General features: G+C 37.9%; 1 protein-coding gene across 1 annotated transcript; it reads left to right on the top strand.

Annotated features, from left to right (window-relative positions):
* The first annotated feature begins 5,465 nt into the window (after positions 1 to 5,465).
* Positions 5,466 to 13,952, top strand: LOC139938545 (patched domain-containing protein 3-like). Its single transcript, XM_071934116.1, has 2 exons — positions 5,466 to 6,631; positions 10,205 to 13,952. The coding sequence occupies exons 1-2, from the start codon at positions 5,638 to 5,640 to the stop codon at positions 12,082 to 12,084; spliced, it is 2,874 nt and encodes a 957-aa protein (XP_071790217.1). The 5' UTR covers positions 5,466 to 5,637; the 3' UTR covers positions 12,085 to 13,952.
* Positions 13,953 to 15,223: the final 1,271 nt, after the last annotated feature.

The following is a 15,223-nucleotide window of genomic DNA, read 5'->3' as shown; positions in this document are numbered from 1 at the left end:
TCTAAGTGGTCCAACGTGATTTTACTTAATCTAACAAAGATGTCATTTTCTTATCTTGACTCAGTCTCCCCTCCACAAACATCTTCCTGAGATAAACTCCTTGAGTAAACCCATACCTCTTAAACAAATTGAGATTGTTTTTCTTGGGTTAATTAGTTCACAACAATTCTTCTTTTTAAACTTAAGCCCTTTTCACACTGTATCTGTTATCCTCGTGGAATACAGCCCCGAGGAGGCCCCGGGATTAGTTTTACCCTACCGCACTTTCACACTGTATCCTTTTTCCACGGGGTTTCGGCCACTGCACGTTTTAAGAAAGCCGAGGTTGTATCGCTTATTTATTTATTTATTTTATTTTAAATCTTTAGACATACATAGTAGTTACAAGTTGTACAGGGGCTGTCAAGGTTAAAACAAAAGTATAAAAACTGTCATCAAAAGATGTGTACAACCAGACCCCTGCCAACGATAAAAATATAATTATACAATATAAAAAGGTGATTGCACTGAAACATTTTAGAATCACACAATAGAAATCATTAAAACACAAGCAAAACCAGACTATTGAAAACAAAAAACTACACCCACAACAAAACACCGCAGCGATAAGAGGAAGGGACATCAATTGGAAAAAAAAATTAAAAAAAAAATAGAAAGGACTAAAAACCCTCAGGGGGCAGCTATTTCCCGGGTATACCCATTTGCCGGGGCAGACCGGAGGTAAAAGCGATCATAGTGTGAAAAGGCTGACCGTGTTTCCAATGGAGCAACCCCGGGGAATTTAGTAGTGAGAAAATGGCTTTAGTTCTGACTACATTTTCAAACTAGCTGATCTTAATAATCCTTGAAGGCTTTTATAAGAGTGTACACAATGCTATGAATAGATTGTTTATATAACATATTTCCATGTATTTTCACTTTGTATGTTTACTCCAATGTTTTTTCTTCAATTTTTAGCGGGACTACTCTTTTAAATTAGGGCATTCCCTATAGGCTGCTGTTTGTTTTGTACTGCTACATACTCCCATGTTTTTCGTAACCTTGTGTCTGTTCGTTTTTCTTAGTCTGTTGTCAACAATGTCAACAATCCTAAAGCACTTAAAAGTTTCGTCTCCTCTTTCGTCATCCATGTTTTAGTCAAATCTATTTTGACATTCACGTTGCAGAGTTTTACCCAAGATGATTTCCGATTTGTTTCAATACTAAATATTTTAGTGAGGAATTAAAACTCTTTCTTGAAAACTATACGATTATTCAGAGGGAAATGTTTCTCAAAATGTTTTAAACTATCAACAGCTCTCCATGGCTTGTTACCGAGTAACTGTTTACGATGATTAATTTTGAGTAATTACCAAAAGTGTCCAGTGCCTTTATTTGCACCTCTTCTTAATTAATATTGCAATAAGCTACAATCGCAGTTTTTTTGTCTATCACAGGAAATGTTTACAGCCACAGTTATTACCCAGTATTCATAAATACCCCAGACAGTTTCTCTTCTCTTATTGGTGGAGAGCGCGTCACGTGGGTGTGTTTAAACAGTTGATAAAGACATAGCTGAAGCTGTTTAAGACCGGCGCGCGCAAGATTATCACGCGGAACGCAATTCATTAGTAGCAGCGCGTAATATAATATGTAAGCGCGCGCGTAATCTAATTCTAAGCGCGCGCGCGTACACACAACCCACGCGCATCAAACAGATTCTTCACAAAGTTTTTGAAAAATAGTTATCAAACCTCGAATTTTCAATTGTCAAAGTGTCTATAATTGTATTTTGTTTAACGTATTTTAACAATAGGACATTTATGAATGGGAATAAACAAGTAGTGACTCGTTCTTAAACGTCCGTTTAAAACCTGCCAGGGTCGTTGCCGTGCGAAAAAGGCCCTCGCCTTCGACTCGGGCCTTTATCACACGGCAACGACCCTGCCGGTTTTAAACGGCCGTTTAAGAACTCGTCGCTACAATTTTATTCCCTTAGTAATAACAGTGTCGGTGTTACTACTCTATGCCTCGGGGTTTTAAGGTGTTCCTATTGCGTTTTTGAAGTAGATTTATATTGTTTGTCTATTTATGTTTATTTTTTTTATTTTTTTTGGTGGTGGATTCGCATAGAGTGGGGAATATTTCAACTAGTAATGTTATTTTGACTTGTGAAAGGTCTAACTGCGGTATATTATACTGTCTGGTTTTAAGGTCACCTGGAAGTGGTATTTTTTTAAATAAAGCTTTTGTCACTAAAATATGTGTTTTTATGAGAGGAATGTGAATAAAAAGTTAACTAAAGTTTAAAAATATTAGTTTTGATTGTATTTACAAATTTACGAGTAGGCTCCGACACGAGAGGGCGCTGTTCGTGACGTAATTCAAGGCGCGATATTTGAAGAGAAAATTTGTAGTCAGGCCCCCGTACATTACGTCTGGGAACACGATTTTACACACATAGACCTTTCTTTTGTGATAAACAAACCGCCTTGGTTGGCATGGTCGGCCGAATGTTAGTAAAACACTAAATCTTAAAAACAGATGTTTTAACCAAATTCAGCATTTTCTGCAAACTTTCAATTAAATAAAATACCTCCCATAATTATTTGTGTTGTTTTTAACAAAATCAACAAATTTGGTTACATTGTTACAAAAAAGAGCGATCTTTTTTTAATTTGCACTTACGGCTTTCCATAGTTTTCCAATCTGGGTTGGCAAAAACTCGGGCTGTGACGTTGCAAAAGAAAGGTCTATACGTACATTGAAACTTTAACATGTTGAACGCCTAGTGGTTTTTACAAAAGCTATTGCTGCTATTTTTATTTAACTATGCGACTTTTTAGTGACCTTCGGTTGTAAGATGTGGGTCTGCCTACGTATTATTAAATACGGCCACGGAGCAGACTGCACGCAGGCACTATGGCTGCTGTATAATGTGCGGACGGTCACATAGGACCTGCACGCACGGTGAATCGCATGCGGTACCAACAAAAAATCGTGTCACTTGGCAAAAGCTAAAAACATACCCTCAAAGTTCAAACTTACCCGAATTTGTTCACGTTTAGCAAATGCTCCTCTGGGTTCGTCACGTCTTTCAGATACCTTCTTCGACTTCCCACTAGCTGGAAAAATTGTTGGGACGGCGTCGTGTTTAAGAATGGCTCTTCTCGTCATGTCAAATGAGTGGTGTATCCCGGATTCGAAGCACGACGGCTCGAAGTGTTCGCTGCATAGCGCTGAAAAAGACGTCGGACCGGACCACTTTGCTCTAGTTAATCTGACTTTCGTAGCCCACAACCGCCTATACTTGGGATCTGCAGGAAACAGATGAAGACTGACCCCATCTTTAGTTGTTTTGCTGCATCCAGCAGCATGCAGCAATACACCTGGTCGGCATTGCCGGAAAAATGCCAGAAAAAAACCTTTTTCGCAGCGTACAAACTCACGTCTTAGAATTACCTGTACTTTTGCACGTGTGTTTATCTACGCATCGTGGGGGGTCTATGTTTGATTGAGGCAAAGTCTTCCTTTTCCTACGTCACAAAAGGGGTAGGCGGAGTCAACCCCCAAGCACTTAATTATTTTTTTTAACATATAAATCATGGCAAACAATTACTCAAAAAATTGTTTTATTAGTAATAAACATATACTCTTATGTTTAAAAGAAAAACAACCCTACTTCCAGGTACCTTTAATTGATTTTTTTATACGTGGTTTTATCAGCCTTTAAGTAGTCGTCCGTGGCTTGGTTGTTGTCCATTTGCTCCTCTTTTTAATTAATATGGCAAATAGCTACATTCACAGTTTTGTCATATTGGTAATGTTACAGCAACGGTGATTACTCAATGGTTATTTGAAGAGGTCAGTGTTACCGTATGCAATAACAACAATAATAGCCACCATTTATAAAGCGCAAAAAGCAGCGGCATCGAAGCGCTGTTAACAAACATTAAAAATCTTAAGCAAATGTTACTGTAAATTTGAAGTAGATTTCTGAATTTTATGTTATATTCATTTTTTACGTGTTTTTCTTAATATTTTATGGTGGTGGATGTTTTGTTTATTTAGTTTGTTGACGAGAAATTATTGCCGGGAACTGTTCTTATGATATTATGTAATTGGTCAAACTGTCATTGTCTGATTGTAATGGTTATGGTAACTTGAATGAAATAAATGATGCACAACAAAAGAGGGACAGTAAGACGTCCCTGGTTGCAGCTGATGTTTTCACAATTTGTGTTATATGTATTATGGTGTCCCCCCCCCCCACACACACACGTGTGTGCGGCACCTAAATGTAGCCCGAACCCTAAATGTAGCCTGACCTAAATGTAGTCCCAAACATGTACATAGATGTAGCCCGGACCTTTGGGGCTACATTTAGGTCGGGCTACATTTAGGTGCCGCACACACGTGTGTGTGTGTGTGTACACCATACGGTAGCATGGGCGGAACAAAAGTTGAGGGCGCTAACAGACGCAACAATAAATCTCTGAACGACAGATATCCTACAAAACCGGCAGCGTACACAAATTATTACAATTTTCACGAAGAGGACATTATCCTTTTCGTGATTTTTAGTTTGTTTTAGCCTGGAGAGTTTTTGTGGCACGTACCCCTATGGGGTCGGGCCACCTAAAGGGTTTATGGCCGTTGCCGAAAGGCCCGGGGAAAAGTGTGTTAAGGTGCTTCATTGGTGCATGGCCGACATTGTTTGTTTTTAATATTTCAGGGGAAGGTTAATTTCTTTAATAGGGCCACGGTGTGGCGGTCACGGAGCTCCAGCGTACTCAGAGCTCCAGATTACCAAATACGGTAGTATTACGTCATGCCATGCCTGCGCACACCAAGCGAAAGTAATCGATTTTGCGAAGTCGGTCCTGATATGTCGCTAGCCTTGCTCAAGGCAGTCGCATTATTCGCTCTGAAAAGACTCCGCTGTAAACCCACCCGTATACCCTGTGCGTGGTGCGTGCGATCACACCGCATGACCTACCCGTATACACACTGTCACATCGTACGACTACTGTGCACACAAGTCATCCGCACTCGTACCACTAACCGCATGCGGAGGCCGTCAGGCCGACAGCCTTGTCGGGTCTGTAACTTCCGGATTTAATGTGTTGTATTGAAAAATTTCCACTTGTGGAAAAAAATTGGGGGGGGGGGGCTCTCGGATATGCTGGTATGCAGCCCATGAATATGTATATCTTTCGTCAGACCTGTCAGACAACACAGGATGTGAGGCAAATGAATTATTCATTTTGACGTCCAATCACGCACGCCTATCATATCATGCTCGCTGAGCGTACGTGGTGGCGGTGTGTGATGTAGACATGTCTCGTCTTTCGCGGGCATTATGGTAGTGAGCTTGACCGTGGGAACAATTCGCTTATTATAGTATTGAGGTCAGTGGCTTCAACACAGACCCGACAAGGCTGTCGGCCTGACGGCCTTCGCATGCGGATAGTGTACGGGGGCATCGTGTCGTGCGATGTTACGCACAGTGAATACGGGTGGGTTTTATACAGCGGCGGTCTTTTTTCGGAGTGAATAATTCGACAGCCTTAAGCAAGGCTAATATGTTGCCCTCTGTTGACAGATTATAAAAACAGCCTTTTTATTCCGCCAGCATAATAGATATGACAAACAAACATGGCGTTCGACTGCATTGAGAAGGGTTTACGGTCCTTTTTCTTCAACTATGGCGGTTTCATCGCCAAGCATCCGTTCCCGTTTCTACTCCTGCCGTTGGTTCTTAGCGGAGCCCTCGGTGCTGGTTTGGTGTTCATTAGGGAGGAGCAGAGTGTGGAGAATTTATACACACCAGAGAATGGGCAGGCGAAAACCGACCGGGCAACTGTGGAAGAGCTTTTTGCGGAACATGGCGACAACAACACCTTGGTTGCTCGTCTGACGAGGCTTGGACGATCGGGGAAAATAATAATAGAAAGGAATGACGGTGGAAACATTCTCAAAAAGACTGTCTTGGAAGAGATTCTTAATCTTCATGAGAAAATTCTGACCATCAGCGTCATGCAGAACGGTCAGGGGTATAACTTTAGCGATCTCTGCGTCAAATGGAATGGTGATTGTAATGAGAATGCGATACTGTATATTTACAACTACAACGCATCCATGTTGGATTCAATCACACTGACTTATCCTATCTATAATTCAAACAATGAGGTTTTATTTCTTGGTGGAGAGCTGGGAGGAGTGGAGTTCAAATCTGGTTCACCTGGGGAAGTCTTTTCAGCAGATGTAATGCAGTTGTCTTACATCTTACGGAACCAAGACAGCATGGACGACCAACGAAGTGCTGTATGGGAGGATGAGTTTCTTCAAGTTGTTGAAGCCTTCAATTCAACTGAGATAAGAGTTACTCGCCAGGTATCCAGTACTATTGAGACAGAGTTAGATAAAGCCAGTTCCAATGTCATCAAAGACTTCACTATCACTTTTACTTTGCTGATTACCTTCAGCATTTGTTCCTGTGTGATGTTGGACTGGGTACGGAGCAAGCCTTGGTTGGCCGGTTGTGGAGTGATATCTGCCGGCCTAGCTGTGCTCTCATCGTTCGGTCTCATGTGTTACATCGGAGTTCCTTACATCAATGTGGTGGGATCGACACCATTTCTTATTCTTGGTAAGTAAGCTCGGGAATGATGTTATATATACAGATGGGAATTACTTCCACTCGTGATCGCATTGTTTTTATATATATATTTGTTTTATATATGCAATTCGCCAGACACATGGGCCTGAAGATCACTTCAATTCAAGGTGTGGGCTACAATTTGTGTTCTTCCAGTGGCCGTTGAAACAGGGTTACTGGCCCTTTACATGTAGGCTTGGGTATCATCAATCAGAAGCCTGGCTTGTAGAAAGCACTACCTCCCCAACTTTATGTAGCAAGTGTCACGACCGGGATTCGAGCCCACACTCTGCTGATCGAACACCAGAACTTGAATCCGGTGCTCTTTACCACTAGGCAACGACACGATGGAAATTTGTATAATTTATAAAGAATATTAATCTTGGTGTTACATGCAACGATGTGTGTTAGCACATATTGTCCACTTTCCCGAGCTATGTGAACAAAACACTCAGGTATTTTATTTGGGTGAAATCGAACCAAAGACCTTTGCAATTATAAACTTTGAATCTGAAAGTAACGTTAATAAGATTGTGTATTCCTTACATTACAAAGGACATTATCACTCCTAAAGTTCTGGGATAAATCTTAGAAACGCGACAACAACTTGAAATGATTTTTATATATTTTATATTGTCTACAATTATAAAGGATAAAAACAACCAAACGGTAAAAGAAAAACAGAGTGTCATTTGCCTTTAAGCTTTTATGGCCGTTTTGAGAAATACGCAGATAATGTCTGCGTAGCAACAGTGAAACCAAACATGTTCCGAAAATATCCAACCAATAAGGATTACTCACTGTAAAAGCTTAGGCATAATAATATACTGTTTGTATAACTAGGCTTTACACTGCTAAGCACATTTTCAATAACAGGGGCGCGATGATATATGGGCGGAACAATAATGACAAAATTACAATAGCACCGGGGTAAAATTATTTTAGAGGAAATCCATTCAAAGCCAGACATCCATTCAAAGCCAGACATCCATTCAAAGCCAGACATCCATTCAAAGCCAGACATCCATTCAAAGCCAGACATCCATTCAAAGCCACACATCCATTCGAAGCCAGATATTTCTTTGTGTTTAATGTTTACGCTTTTTTCAACCATAATCCAGCCACCAATGACATCCAAATGACATTATTTGATGTTTGAATAAAAACGTACAGAGCACAGAGATCATTGTTAAACCCTTGAAAAAACCTAGACATTTTATACCAAGGTAATTTTTTTTTCTCGAGGAAATCCATTTAAAACCAGACATTTCTTTGTGCTCAATACTTAGGCTCTTTCAACCATAATTCAGGCATCAATAAAATACACATGGCATTTTGCTGTTTGTTGTTGTTGTCGTGTCTTTGAATAAATACGTGTTGAGCACAGGGATCCTAGTTTTTTTTCAAGGATTCACCCTTGAAAAAAATAGATATTTAATAAATATCTAGTATTTTACTTAAAGTGCACCAGTCTGTCGATATGATGTGTATTCCTCTAACCATTTATTTGAAGTGATTGTTAGTATAAGATGAATTCTAAATAAATTAGGATTATTTTTGTTTTGTCATGCATTATCTGACGTCCGTAACGCTTTTTACATCAAAATGTTATGCAGTGAAAATGTTTCTCAAAATGCTTTATACCATTTGGAAGAATGATTTAAACATTTACCTTTGATCATAGAGACAAATACTGATTTTGAACTCTGAAAGCAAAAGTTTTTTTTTTCATTCTATGCTTTATATTTGGCAATGTCAATGGCTGGCTGCATGCTTGAGAGGTAGGGTATATTTTTGGTAATTAAAGGAACACGTTGCCTTGGATCGGTCGAGTTGGTCTTTGAAAAGCGTTTGTTACAGTTTTTTTAATATAAAATGCACATGGGTAGAAAGATGTTGTAAAAGTAAAATACAATGATCCACACAAACCTGCCTCGAAATCGCACGGTTTTCGTTTTACCTCGTCGACTAACACGTCGGCCATTTATGGGAGTCAAAATTTTGACTCCCCGAAATAGCAGACCGTGTTAGTTCGCACAGTAAAAGGAAAACCTCGCAATTTCGAGGCACACTCGTGTGGATCATTGTATTCTACTTTTGAAACATCTTTCCAACCATATGCATTATTTTTATAAAAAAGGGTTATAGACGCTTTTTATAGACCAACTCGTCCGATCCAAGGCAGCGTGTTCCTTTAACTAACAAAATTAGGCTCTTTCATCACTTGGTGTATTCTAACATAAATTAACCACAAACCGTTTAAAGTTTGGGCTCAATCGGTCATCTCAGTTGCAAGAAAATTACGGAAAAGGCCACCTTTGGTGCATAGATTTGTAGGTTTCAGATGCCTTATAACGGCCTCATGCCCGAAGACTTGCTCATGTTCAAATATGTAGGTGGCAAAATGACCTCTTTTTATATCCGCATTATTTCAAAGCTTGTCGTTTCTAACAATGTCTGTTTTTAAGTATCAACAGCTCTCCAGTGCATGCTCTTCACCAATTTGTTGTTTATGAGGTATTTTGTGGAGTTTTTAAGTAACTAAGAGAGTACACTCTGCCTTTAAAGGGCACTGGATACTATTGGTAAATTATCAAAATAACGTTTAGCATAACAACTTACTTGGTAACGACCAATGGAGAACTATTGATAGTATTAAACATTTTAAGAAACAGCTCCCCCTGCATGAAGTACCGTGGTTTTTGAGAAATCGGGAATTGTTCACTCAAACATTAAAGTAATTCAGGCCTAAAGCCCTTTTTAGGCATCTGAAAGTACAAAACTTGTTCAACAAGAGTGTTTTGTTCTTTAATTATTATTCTCTTGCAACTTCGATGACAAATTGTGTCAAAATGTTCACAAAATTGCTAGCCGAAGTGAGAATACTGTTTTGTTTTGTTTACAATTACCAAACGTGTCCAGGGGTGGATTTCACAAAGAGTTAGGACTAGTCTTATCTCGAGTTAGGATCAGTTACTCGATCTAACTTAGGACTATCCATGCAATTTGTATATCTCCTAGGACTAGTTCTAAGTTAGGACTGGTCCAAACTCTTTGTGAAATCGACCCCAGCGCCTTTAAAAGGGTCTCTGTATACCTTTTCTTAACACAAAACACAGAGTCCACAGATTTTCATTAAGTTTACACAGTTTGAAGACTATGATAGTAGAAAGCTTCCCTTAAAATTTTAATTACTGAGGTGCTTAGATTTTTAAAAGTGAGTAAAAAAAAAAAAATGTTCGTCTCAGTTTTAGCATGTAAAAACGTTATGCTATGGTTTTTGGTATAATAACTGGTTAATGGGATTTTACATGCTAAAATAATGTTCGTCTTCCTGAGAACATTATGTTGTGACTTCTTACTCATTTCTCAAAAACTACAGAACCTTAGTTGGTAATATGTGAAGTTTAATGTAAATATGTGGAAATTTTAAAAAAATACCCGAATTCTTCAAAGTAGTATAATTATTTCCTTCCAGGATGAGTGACTCTGAAATATCCAATTATCTGCCTCTTGAAAGATTTAGTCATCAAATTATTGAATGTTTCTTCATTCTTCCAACAGGTATCGGAGTAGACGACATGTTCATCATGGTTGCTGCCTGGCGACAGACTGACGTCAGACAGACCGTGGAACAGCGCATGCGCCATGCCTTTACAGAGGCCGCCATGTCGATAACAATCACGTCCATCACAGATGCCTTGGCTTTCGGAATTGGCGCCATAACGTACTTCAGATCCGTGCGTATATTCTGTATGTATACCGGTGTGGCTGTCATCTTTGACTACGTATACCAGATTACTTTCTTCGGTGCCTGCATGGCTCTATTTGGTAGACGTGAGGCGGCGAACAGACACTGCATGTCATGTCTTAAAGTCAAACCTAAGGAGGAGACCAACTCTACGGCGTACAAGATATTTTGCGCAGGTGGGTCGCAACCTCCAGCCGACCAAGGTGGGGAACTTAACGATCATGCCTTGATGATATTCTTCAAGAAGTATTACGGCCCCTTCATCACAAGATGGTGGATGATAAGTCTTATCATAGTTTCATACCTTGGCTACCAGGGTGCCGCCATCTATGGATGTACCCAGGTACAAGAAGGTCTCAATCTCCGCAACCTCGCCCGAGATAACTCATACTCTGGTAACTTTCTAGACATGGAAAGTGTTTACTTCAAGACGTATGGTCCGCAGGTTGCATTGGTGTTCACCGAGAGAAGAGACGTCTGGAATCCCATAGTACAAGACATCATGGAACAGACTTTAGCAAAGATGGAAGACAACGAGTATACATTCAGTGAAGACCAGGGTCTGTCTGCTTCCTGGCTTCGAGACTATCTTGCTTTCCTGAACTCAATCAACCGCACAGAACCAAACCAGGCCGAGTTCGTCGACACACTCCGAGACGTGTTCCTCACCCAGCCAGCCTTCGAACATTACTCTCTCGATATCGTTTTCAATGGAACCAACATTGAGGCCTCGAGATTCTTCGTCGCAACGAAAGACTTGGACACCACCAATAAAGAAAGATTCATGATGACTGAGCTCAGACAAATCGCAAAGGATTCAGAGCTGCCTGTCATGGTCTACCATCCAGCCTTCATCTTCTATGATAATTACATAGCAGTCTTGCCCAACACGCTTCAAAACATGGGTATCGCGGTCGGTGCTATGTTTATTATAGCTTTACTCATGATCCCGAACCCCATCTGTTCTATCCTCGTTACTCTAGCTGTAGCCTCTATCGTTACAGGGGTGATTGGGTACATGACCTTCTGGCAAGTCAACCTCGATTCCATCGCCATGACTAACATCATTCTCTGCATAGGGTTCAGTGTGGATTTCTCAGCACACATCTGCTACGCATACATCGTAGCAAACCGAGGTTCACGCCAGGCCAACATCATCCATGCGCTGTACTCCATCGGCATGCCCATCGTACAGGGTTCCCTCTCTACCATACTCGGCGTCTTAGTCCTCGCCTTCACAGACTCTTACATCTTCCGAACCTTCTTCAAGACTATGTTTCTTGTCATTTCCATCGGTGCCTTGCATGGACTCCTTTTCATCCCTGTTTTCCTCAAGGTCACAATCCCCGTGAAATCTCGCGTGGAAGAGTCTACGTCCAAAATGATCATCGTGGATGGTGTCGGGATGAGGAGTCCTAAAAAGCACGGTGAGATCAACACCGCGATGTTCCCGGTTCAAGCCGACCGTCAACCGAGGCCGGCCTACGGTTCCTCCCAGGTGGCACTCAGGCCGTTCTCTGTACCCTATTCCATCAGCAGCCGCAAGAGCATGGCTGCAAATACCCCGTTGCCACCGAGTCCCCGGTCACCTGAACAAGATTACCTGCGAGATTTGGCTAGTGTTGGGTCATTTCACATCCCTAGAGCTAGGCCCATGTCAGCACAAAGAATGCGTCAAGACGGTTTTTCATAAGTCCACCCCCCCTCCAAAAAAACATAAAAACACGCACACAACCGAGTTGTTTGCTGTGTTGTTTTGTTGAGTATATTTTTATTTGCATTTTTTTGATAATATTAAATAGAAGGCCAACGGATGCCTTCAAAACTCAAATTAAAACTGTGCAGAAAATCTCTAAACTTTAATAGAGATGTTTTTCTGGGTAGGGAAAAACACTGTTTTGTTCAAGTTACACTGAATATGCAACTATACCATGAAAGCCAATGAACTTTTTTGTTTGGTTTTAGGGCCATTGTACATTTGTATATTTTACTTGGGGAAAATTGGTTAATCGATACCTCCGCTTTTCAAAAAAATCACTTTGAAAAATATTATTTGATCCCACCCATTAAATGAAACGGTGTGTTTTAATTATACGGTGTATTTTATTGTCTTACCGGCGTTCCTTATTTTCCAAACCCACCACAACTCATAAGACTATGTACACGGTGTTTTCAATATTGAAAAAAAAATGTATAGGTCTATATTGTAAGAAATGTTGTAAATATTTGTGTTCAGAGGCTGAAATTGAAATAAGGACCATTTTTATGGGATTTTGCGGTGTTCTTGTTTTTTTATATATATATTTTTTAACATTAATTCAAGTTATATGTAGGCTACTAGTCTTCTTGTTAACAGGGGAAAGTTTTCGTTATTCACGTGGTAACTGGACGCCATTTTCGCTCAAATTGTACAAAAACCCAATTTGCAGTTTAGTCCGGTCCCCTGTGTGCCGATGTGGCAGGAGATTCTGTCCACTCAAGATCCATGCCCCCCCCCCCCCAATATGGCGAACAATAGGCCCTTTTCTTAACCACGGCTTCGGCCTTGCATTCGGCTCAGGCTAGCTTGGCCCCGTGGCTGTTTTGACAACTATTGTGCGTGCTTTGCGCACACGCTCATGGCTTCAGACGAGAGAATGGAGTCTAAAGCCGAATCTAAAGCCAAAGCCGTGGTTTTGTAAAGGACGTATGTAGCGCCCTCTTTTGAGTCATCCTTCTCCAGCCCATGATAATTTCCCATAATGTATGGGGGACAGAATCTCCGGTGGACGTTCTTCTCAGAGACACGTTCGCATACATTTTGGGGCAAAACATTTCCTTTAATCACAAGTTGTCACAAGTTGTTTATACACAGCTCTGCGTCATCGTATGTAAGTAATGCCAATGGGCATGGTTTTCTTCTTCATTATTTTCGCGCAAACTCGATGACCAATAATTGAGCCCCAATTTTCACCGGTTGTGTTATTTTGTGCATAATGTTGGGATACACCAAGTTAAAAGACTGTTCTTTAACAATTATCAAAGGTTTCCAGTGCCGTTAAGTTATTCAAGGACCAATACCGTAATATTCACATAACCTTCCGGTTCAAACAGGAAGCTCGAAAATAAATGTACAGTTTTAAAGAGTTATAATATTTAATATATCATGTACACAAATATTTTTGATAATACACATTCATTTCCCTTTTTGAAATTTTGGTGCTTTATTTTTTCTAAAGAAACCCCGTGTTTGATTTTACAAGCACCACATTTACTTGTGTCTATTGAGGCTGGCAGAATATATTTTGTGTTTGTAAATATGCAGTTTGAAGATCCTGTCATTATTTCGCCGTTAAGTTGTAGCTGAATTCCAAAAGAAAAATCACTTATTATTAGCTATTAGCTATAAAGTTATTTTTTAGCTTATAAACCTTTAGAAACGCACCCAAACAGACCACAAATTGCAGGGGAAATCTGTTTATCCTGTGTGAATGCTTGACCCTCTGCCTGAAACTGGAGGAGGAAGAAAATAGTGTTTTTCAAAGAAGCTTTACGCCATATGGGGACAAACTCTCCGGGGGGGGGGGGCAAATAATCTCATGCCAGACCCCGGCAACAGCTGAATCTACTCTGCAGAATGAGTTGTGAAATTTTTTATCGGCAAATTTGTTATTAAAAGGGCACTGGACACTGATGGTATTGACTCCCTCTAATAAGGAAACGTAGTTTTTTTAGAAAGAGGTAATTTCTCACCCGAATATTTAAAAGCCTTTTTAGGCATAAAAGCACACATTATGTGTTCAACGAGGGTGTTTTTTGATAATTTGTATCGATGACCAGTTGAGTCGTAATATTCACAGATTTGTTTATTTTATGCATTTGTTTGGATCAAGTTGGAATATTGGTCTCTGACAATTACCAAAAAGGTCCAGTACCTTAGAAAGTCAGTTTTCAATGCCACTCAATAAACTGCTAAATTGATAATAATAATAATAATAATAATAATAATAATAATAATAATAATAATAATAATAATAATAATAATAATAATAATAATAATAATAATAATAATAATAATAATAATAATAATAATAATAATAATAATAATAATAATAATAATAATAATAATAATAATAATAATAATAATAATAATAATAATAATAATAATAATAATAATAATAATAATAATAATAATAATAATAATAATAATAATAATAATAATAATAATAATAATAATAATAATAATAATAATAATAATAATAATAATAATAATAATAATAATAATAATAATAATAATAATAATAATAATAATAATAATAATAATAATAATAATAATAATAATAATAATAATAATAATAATAATAATAATAATAATAATAATAATAATAATAATAATAATAATAATAATAATAATAATAATAATAATAATAATAATAATATAATAATAATAATAATAATAATAATAATAATAATAATAATAATAATAATAATAATAATAATAATAATATAATAATAATAATAATAATAATAATAATAATAATAATAATAATAATAATAATAATAATAATAATAATAATAATAATAATAATAATAATAATAATAATAATAATAATAATAATAATAATAATAATAATAATAATAATAATAATAATAATAATAATAATAATAATAATAATAATAATAATAATAATAATAATAATAATAATAATAATAATAATAATAATAATAATAATAATAATAATAATAATAATAATAATAATAATAATAATAATAATAATAATAATAATAATAATAATAATAATAATAATAATAATAATAATAATAATAATAATAATAATAATAATAATAATAAT

This window comes from Asterias amurensis, chromosome 6 (genome assembly GCF_032118995.1).
Source record: "Asterias amurensis chromosome 6, ASM3211899v1".
Lineage (NCBI taxonomy): Eukaryota > Metazoa > Echinodermata > Asteroidea > Forcipulatida > Asteriidae > Asterias > Asterias amurensis.
The sequence above is the reverse complement of the archived record's forward strand: the minus strand, read 5'-3'. Positions and strand labels throughout refer to the sequence as shown.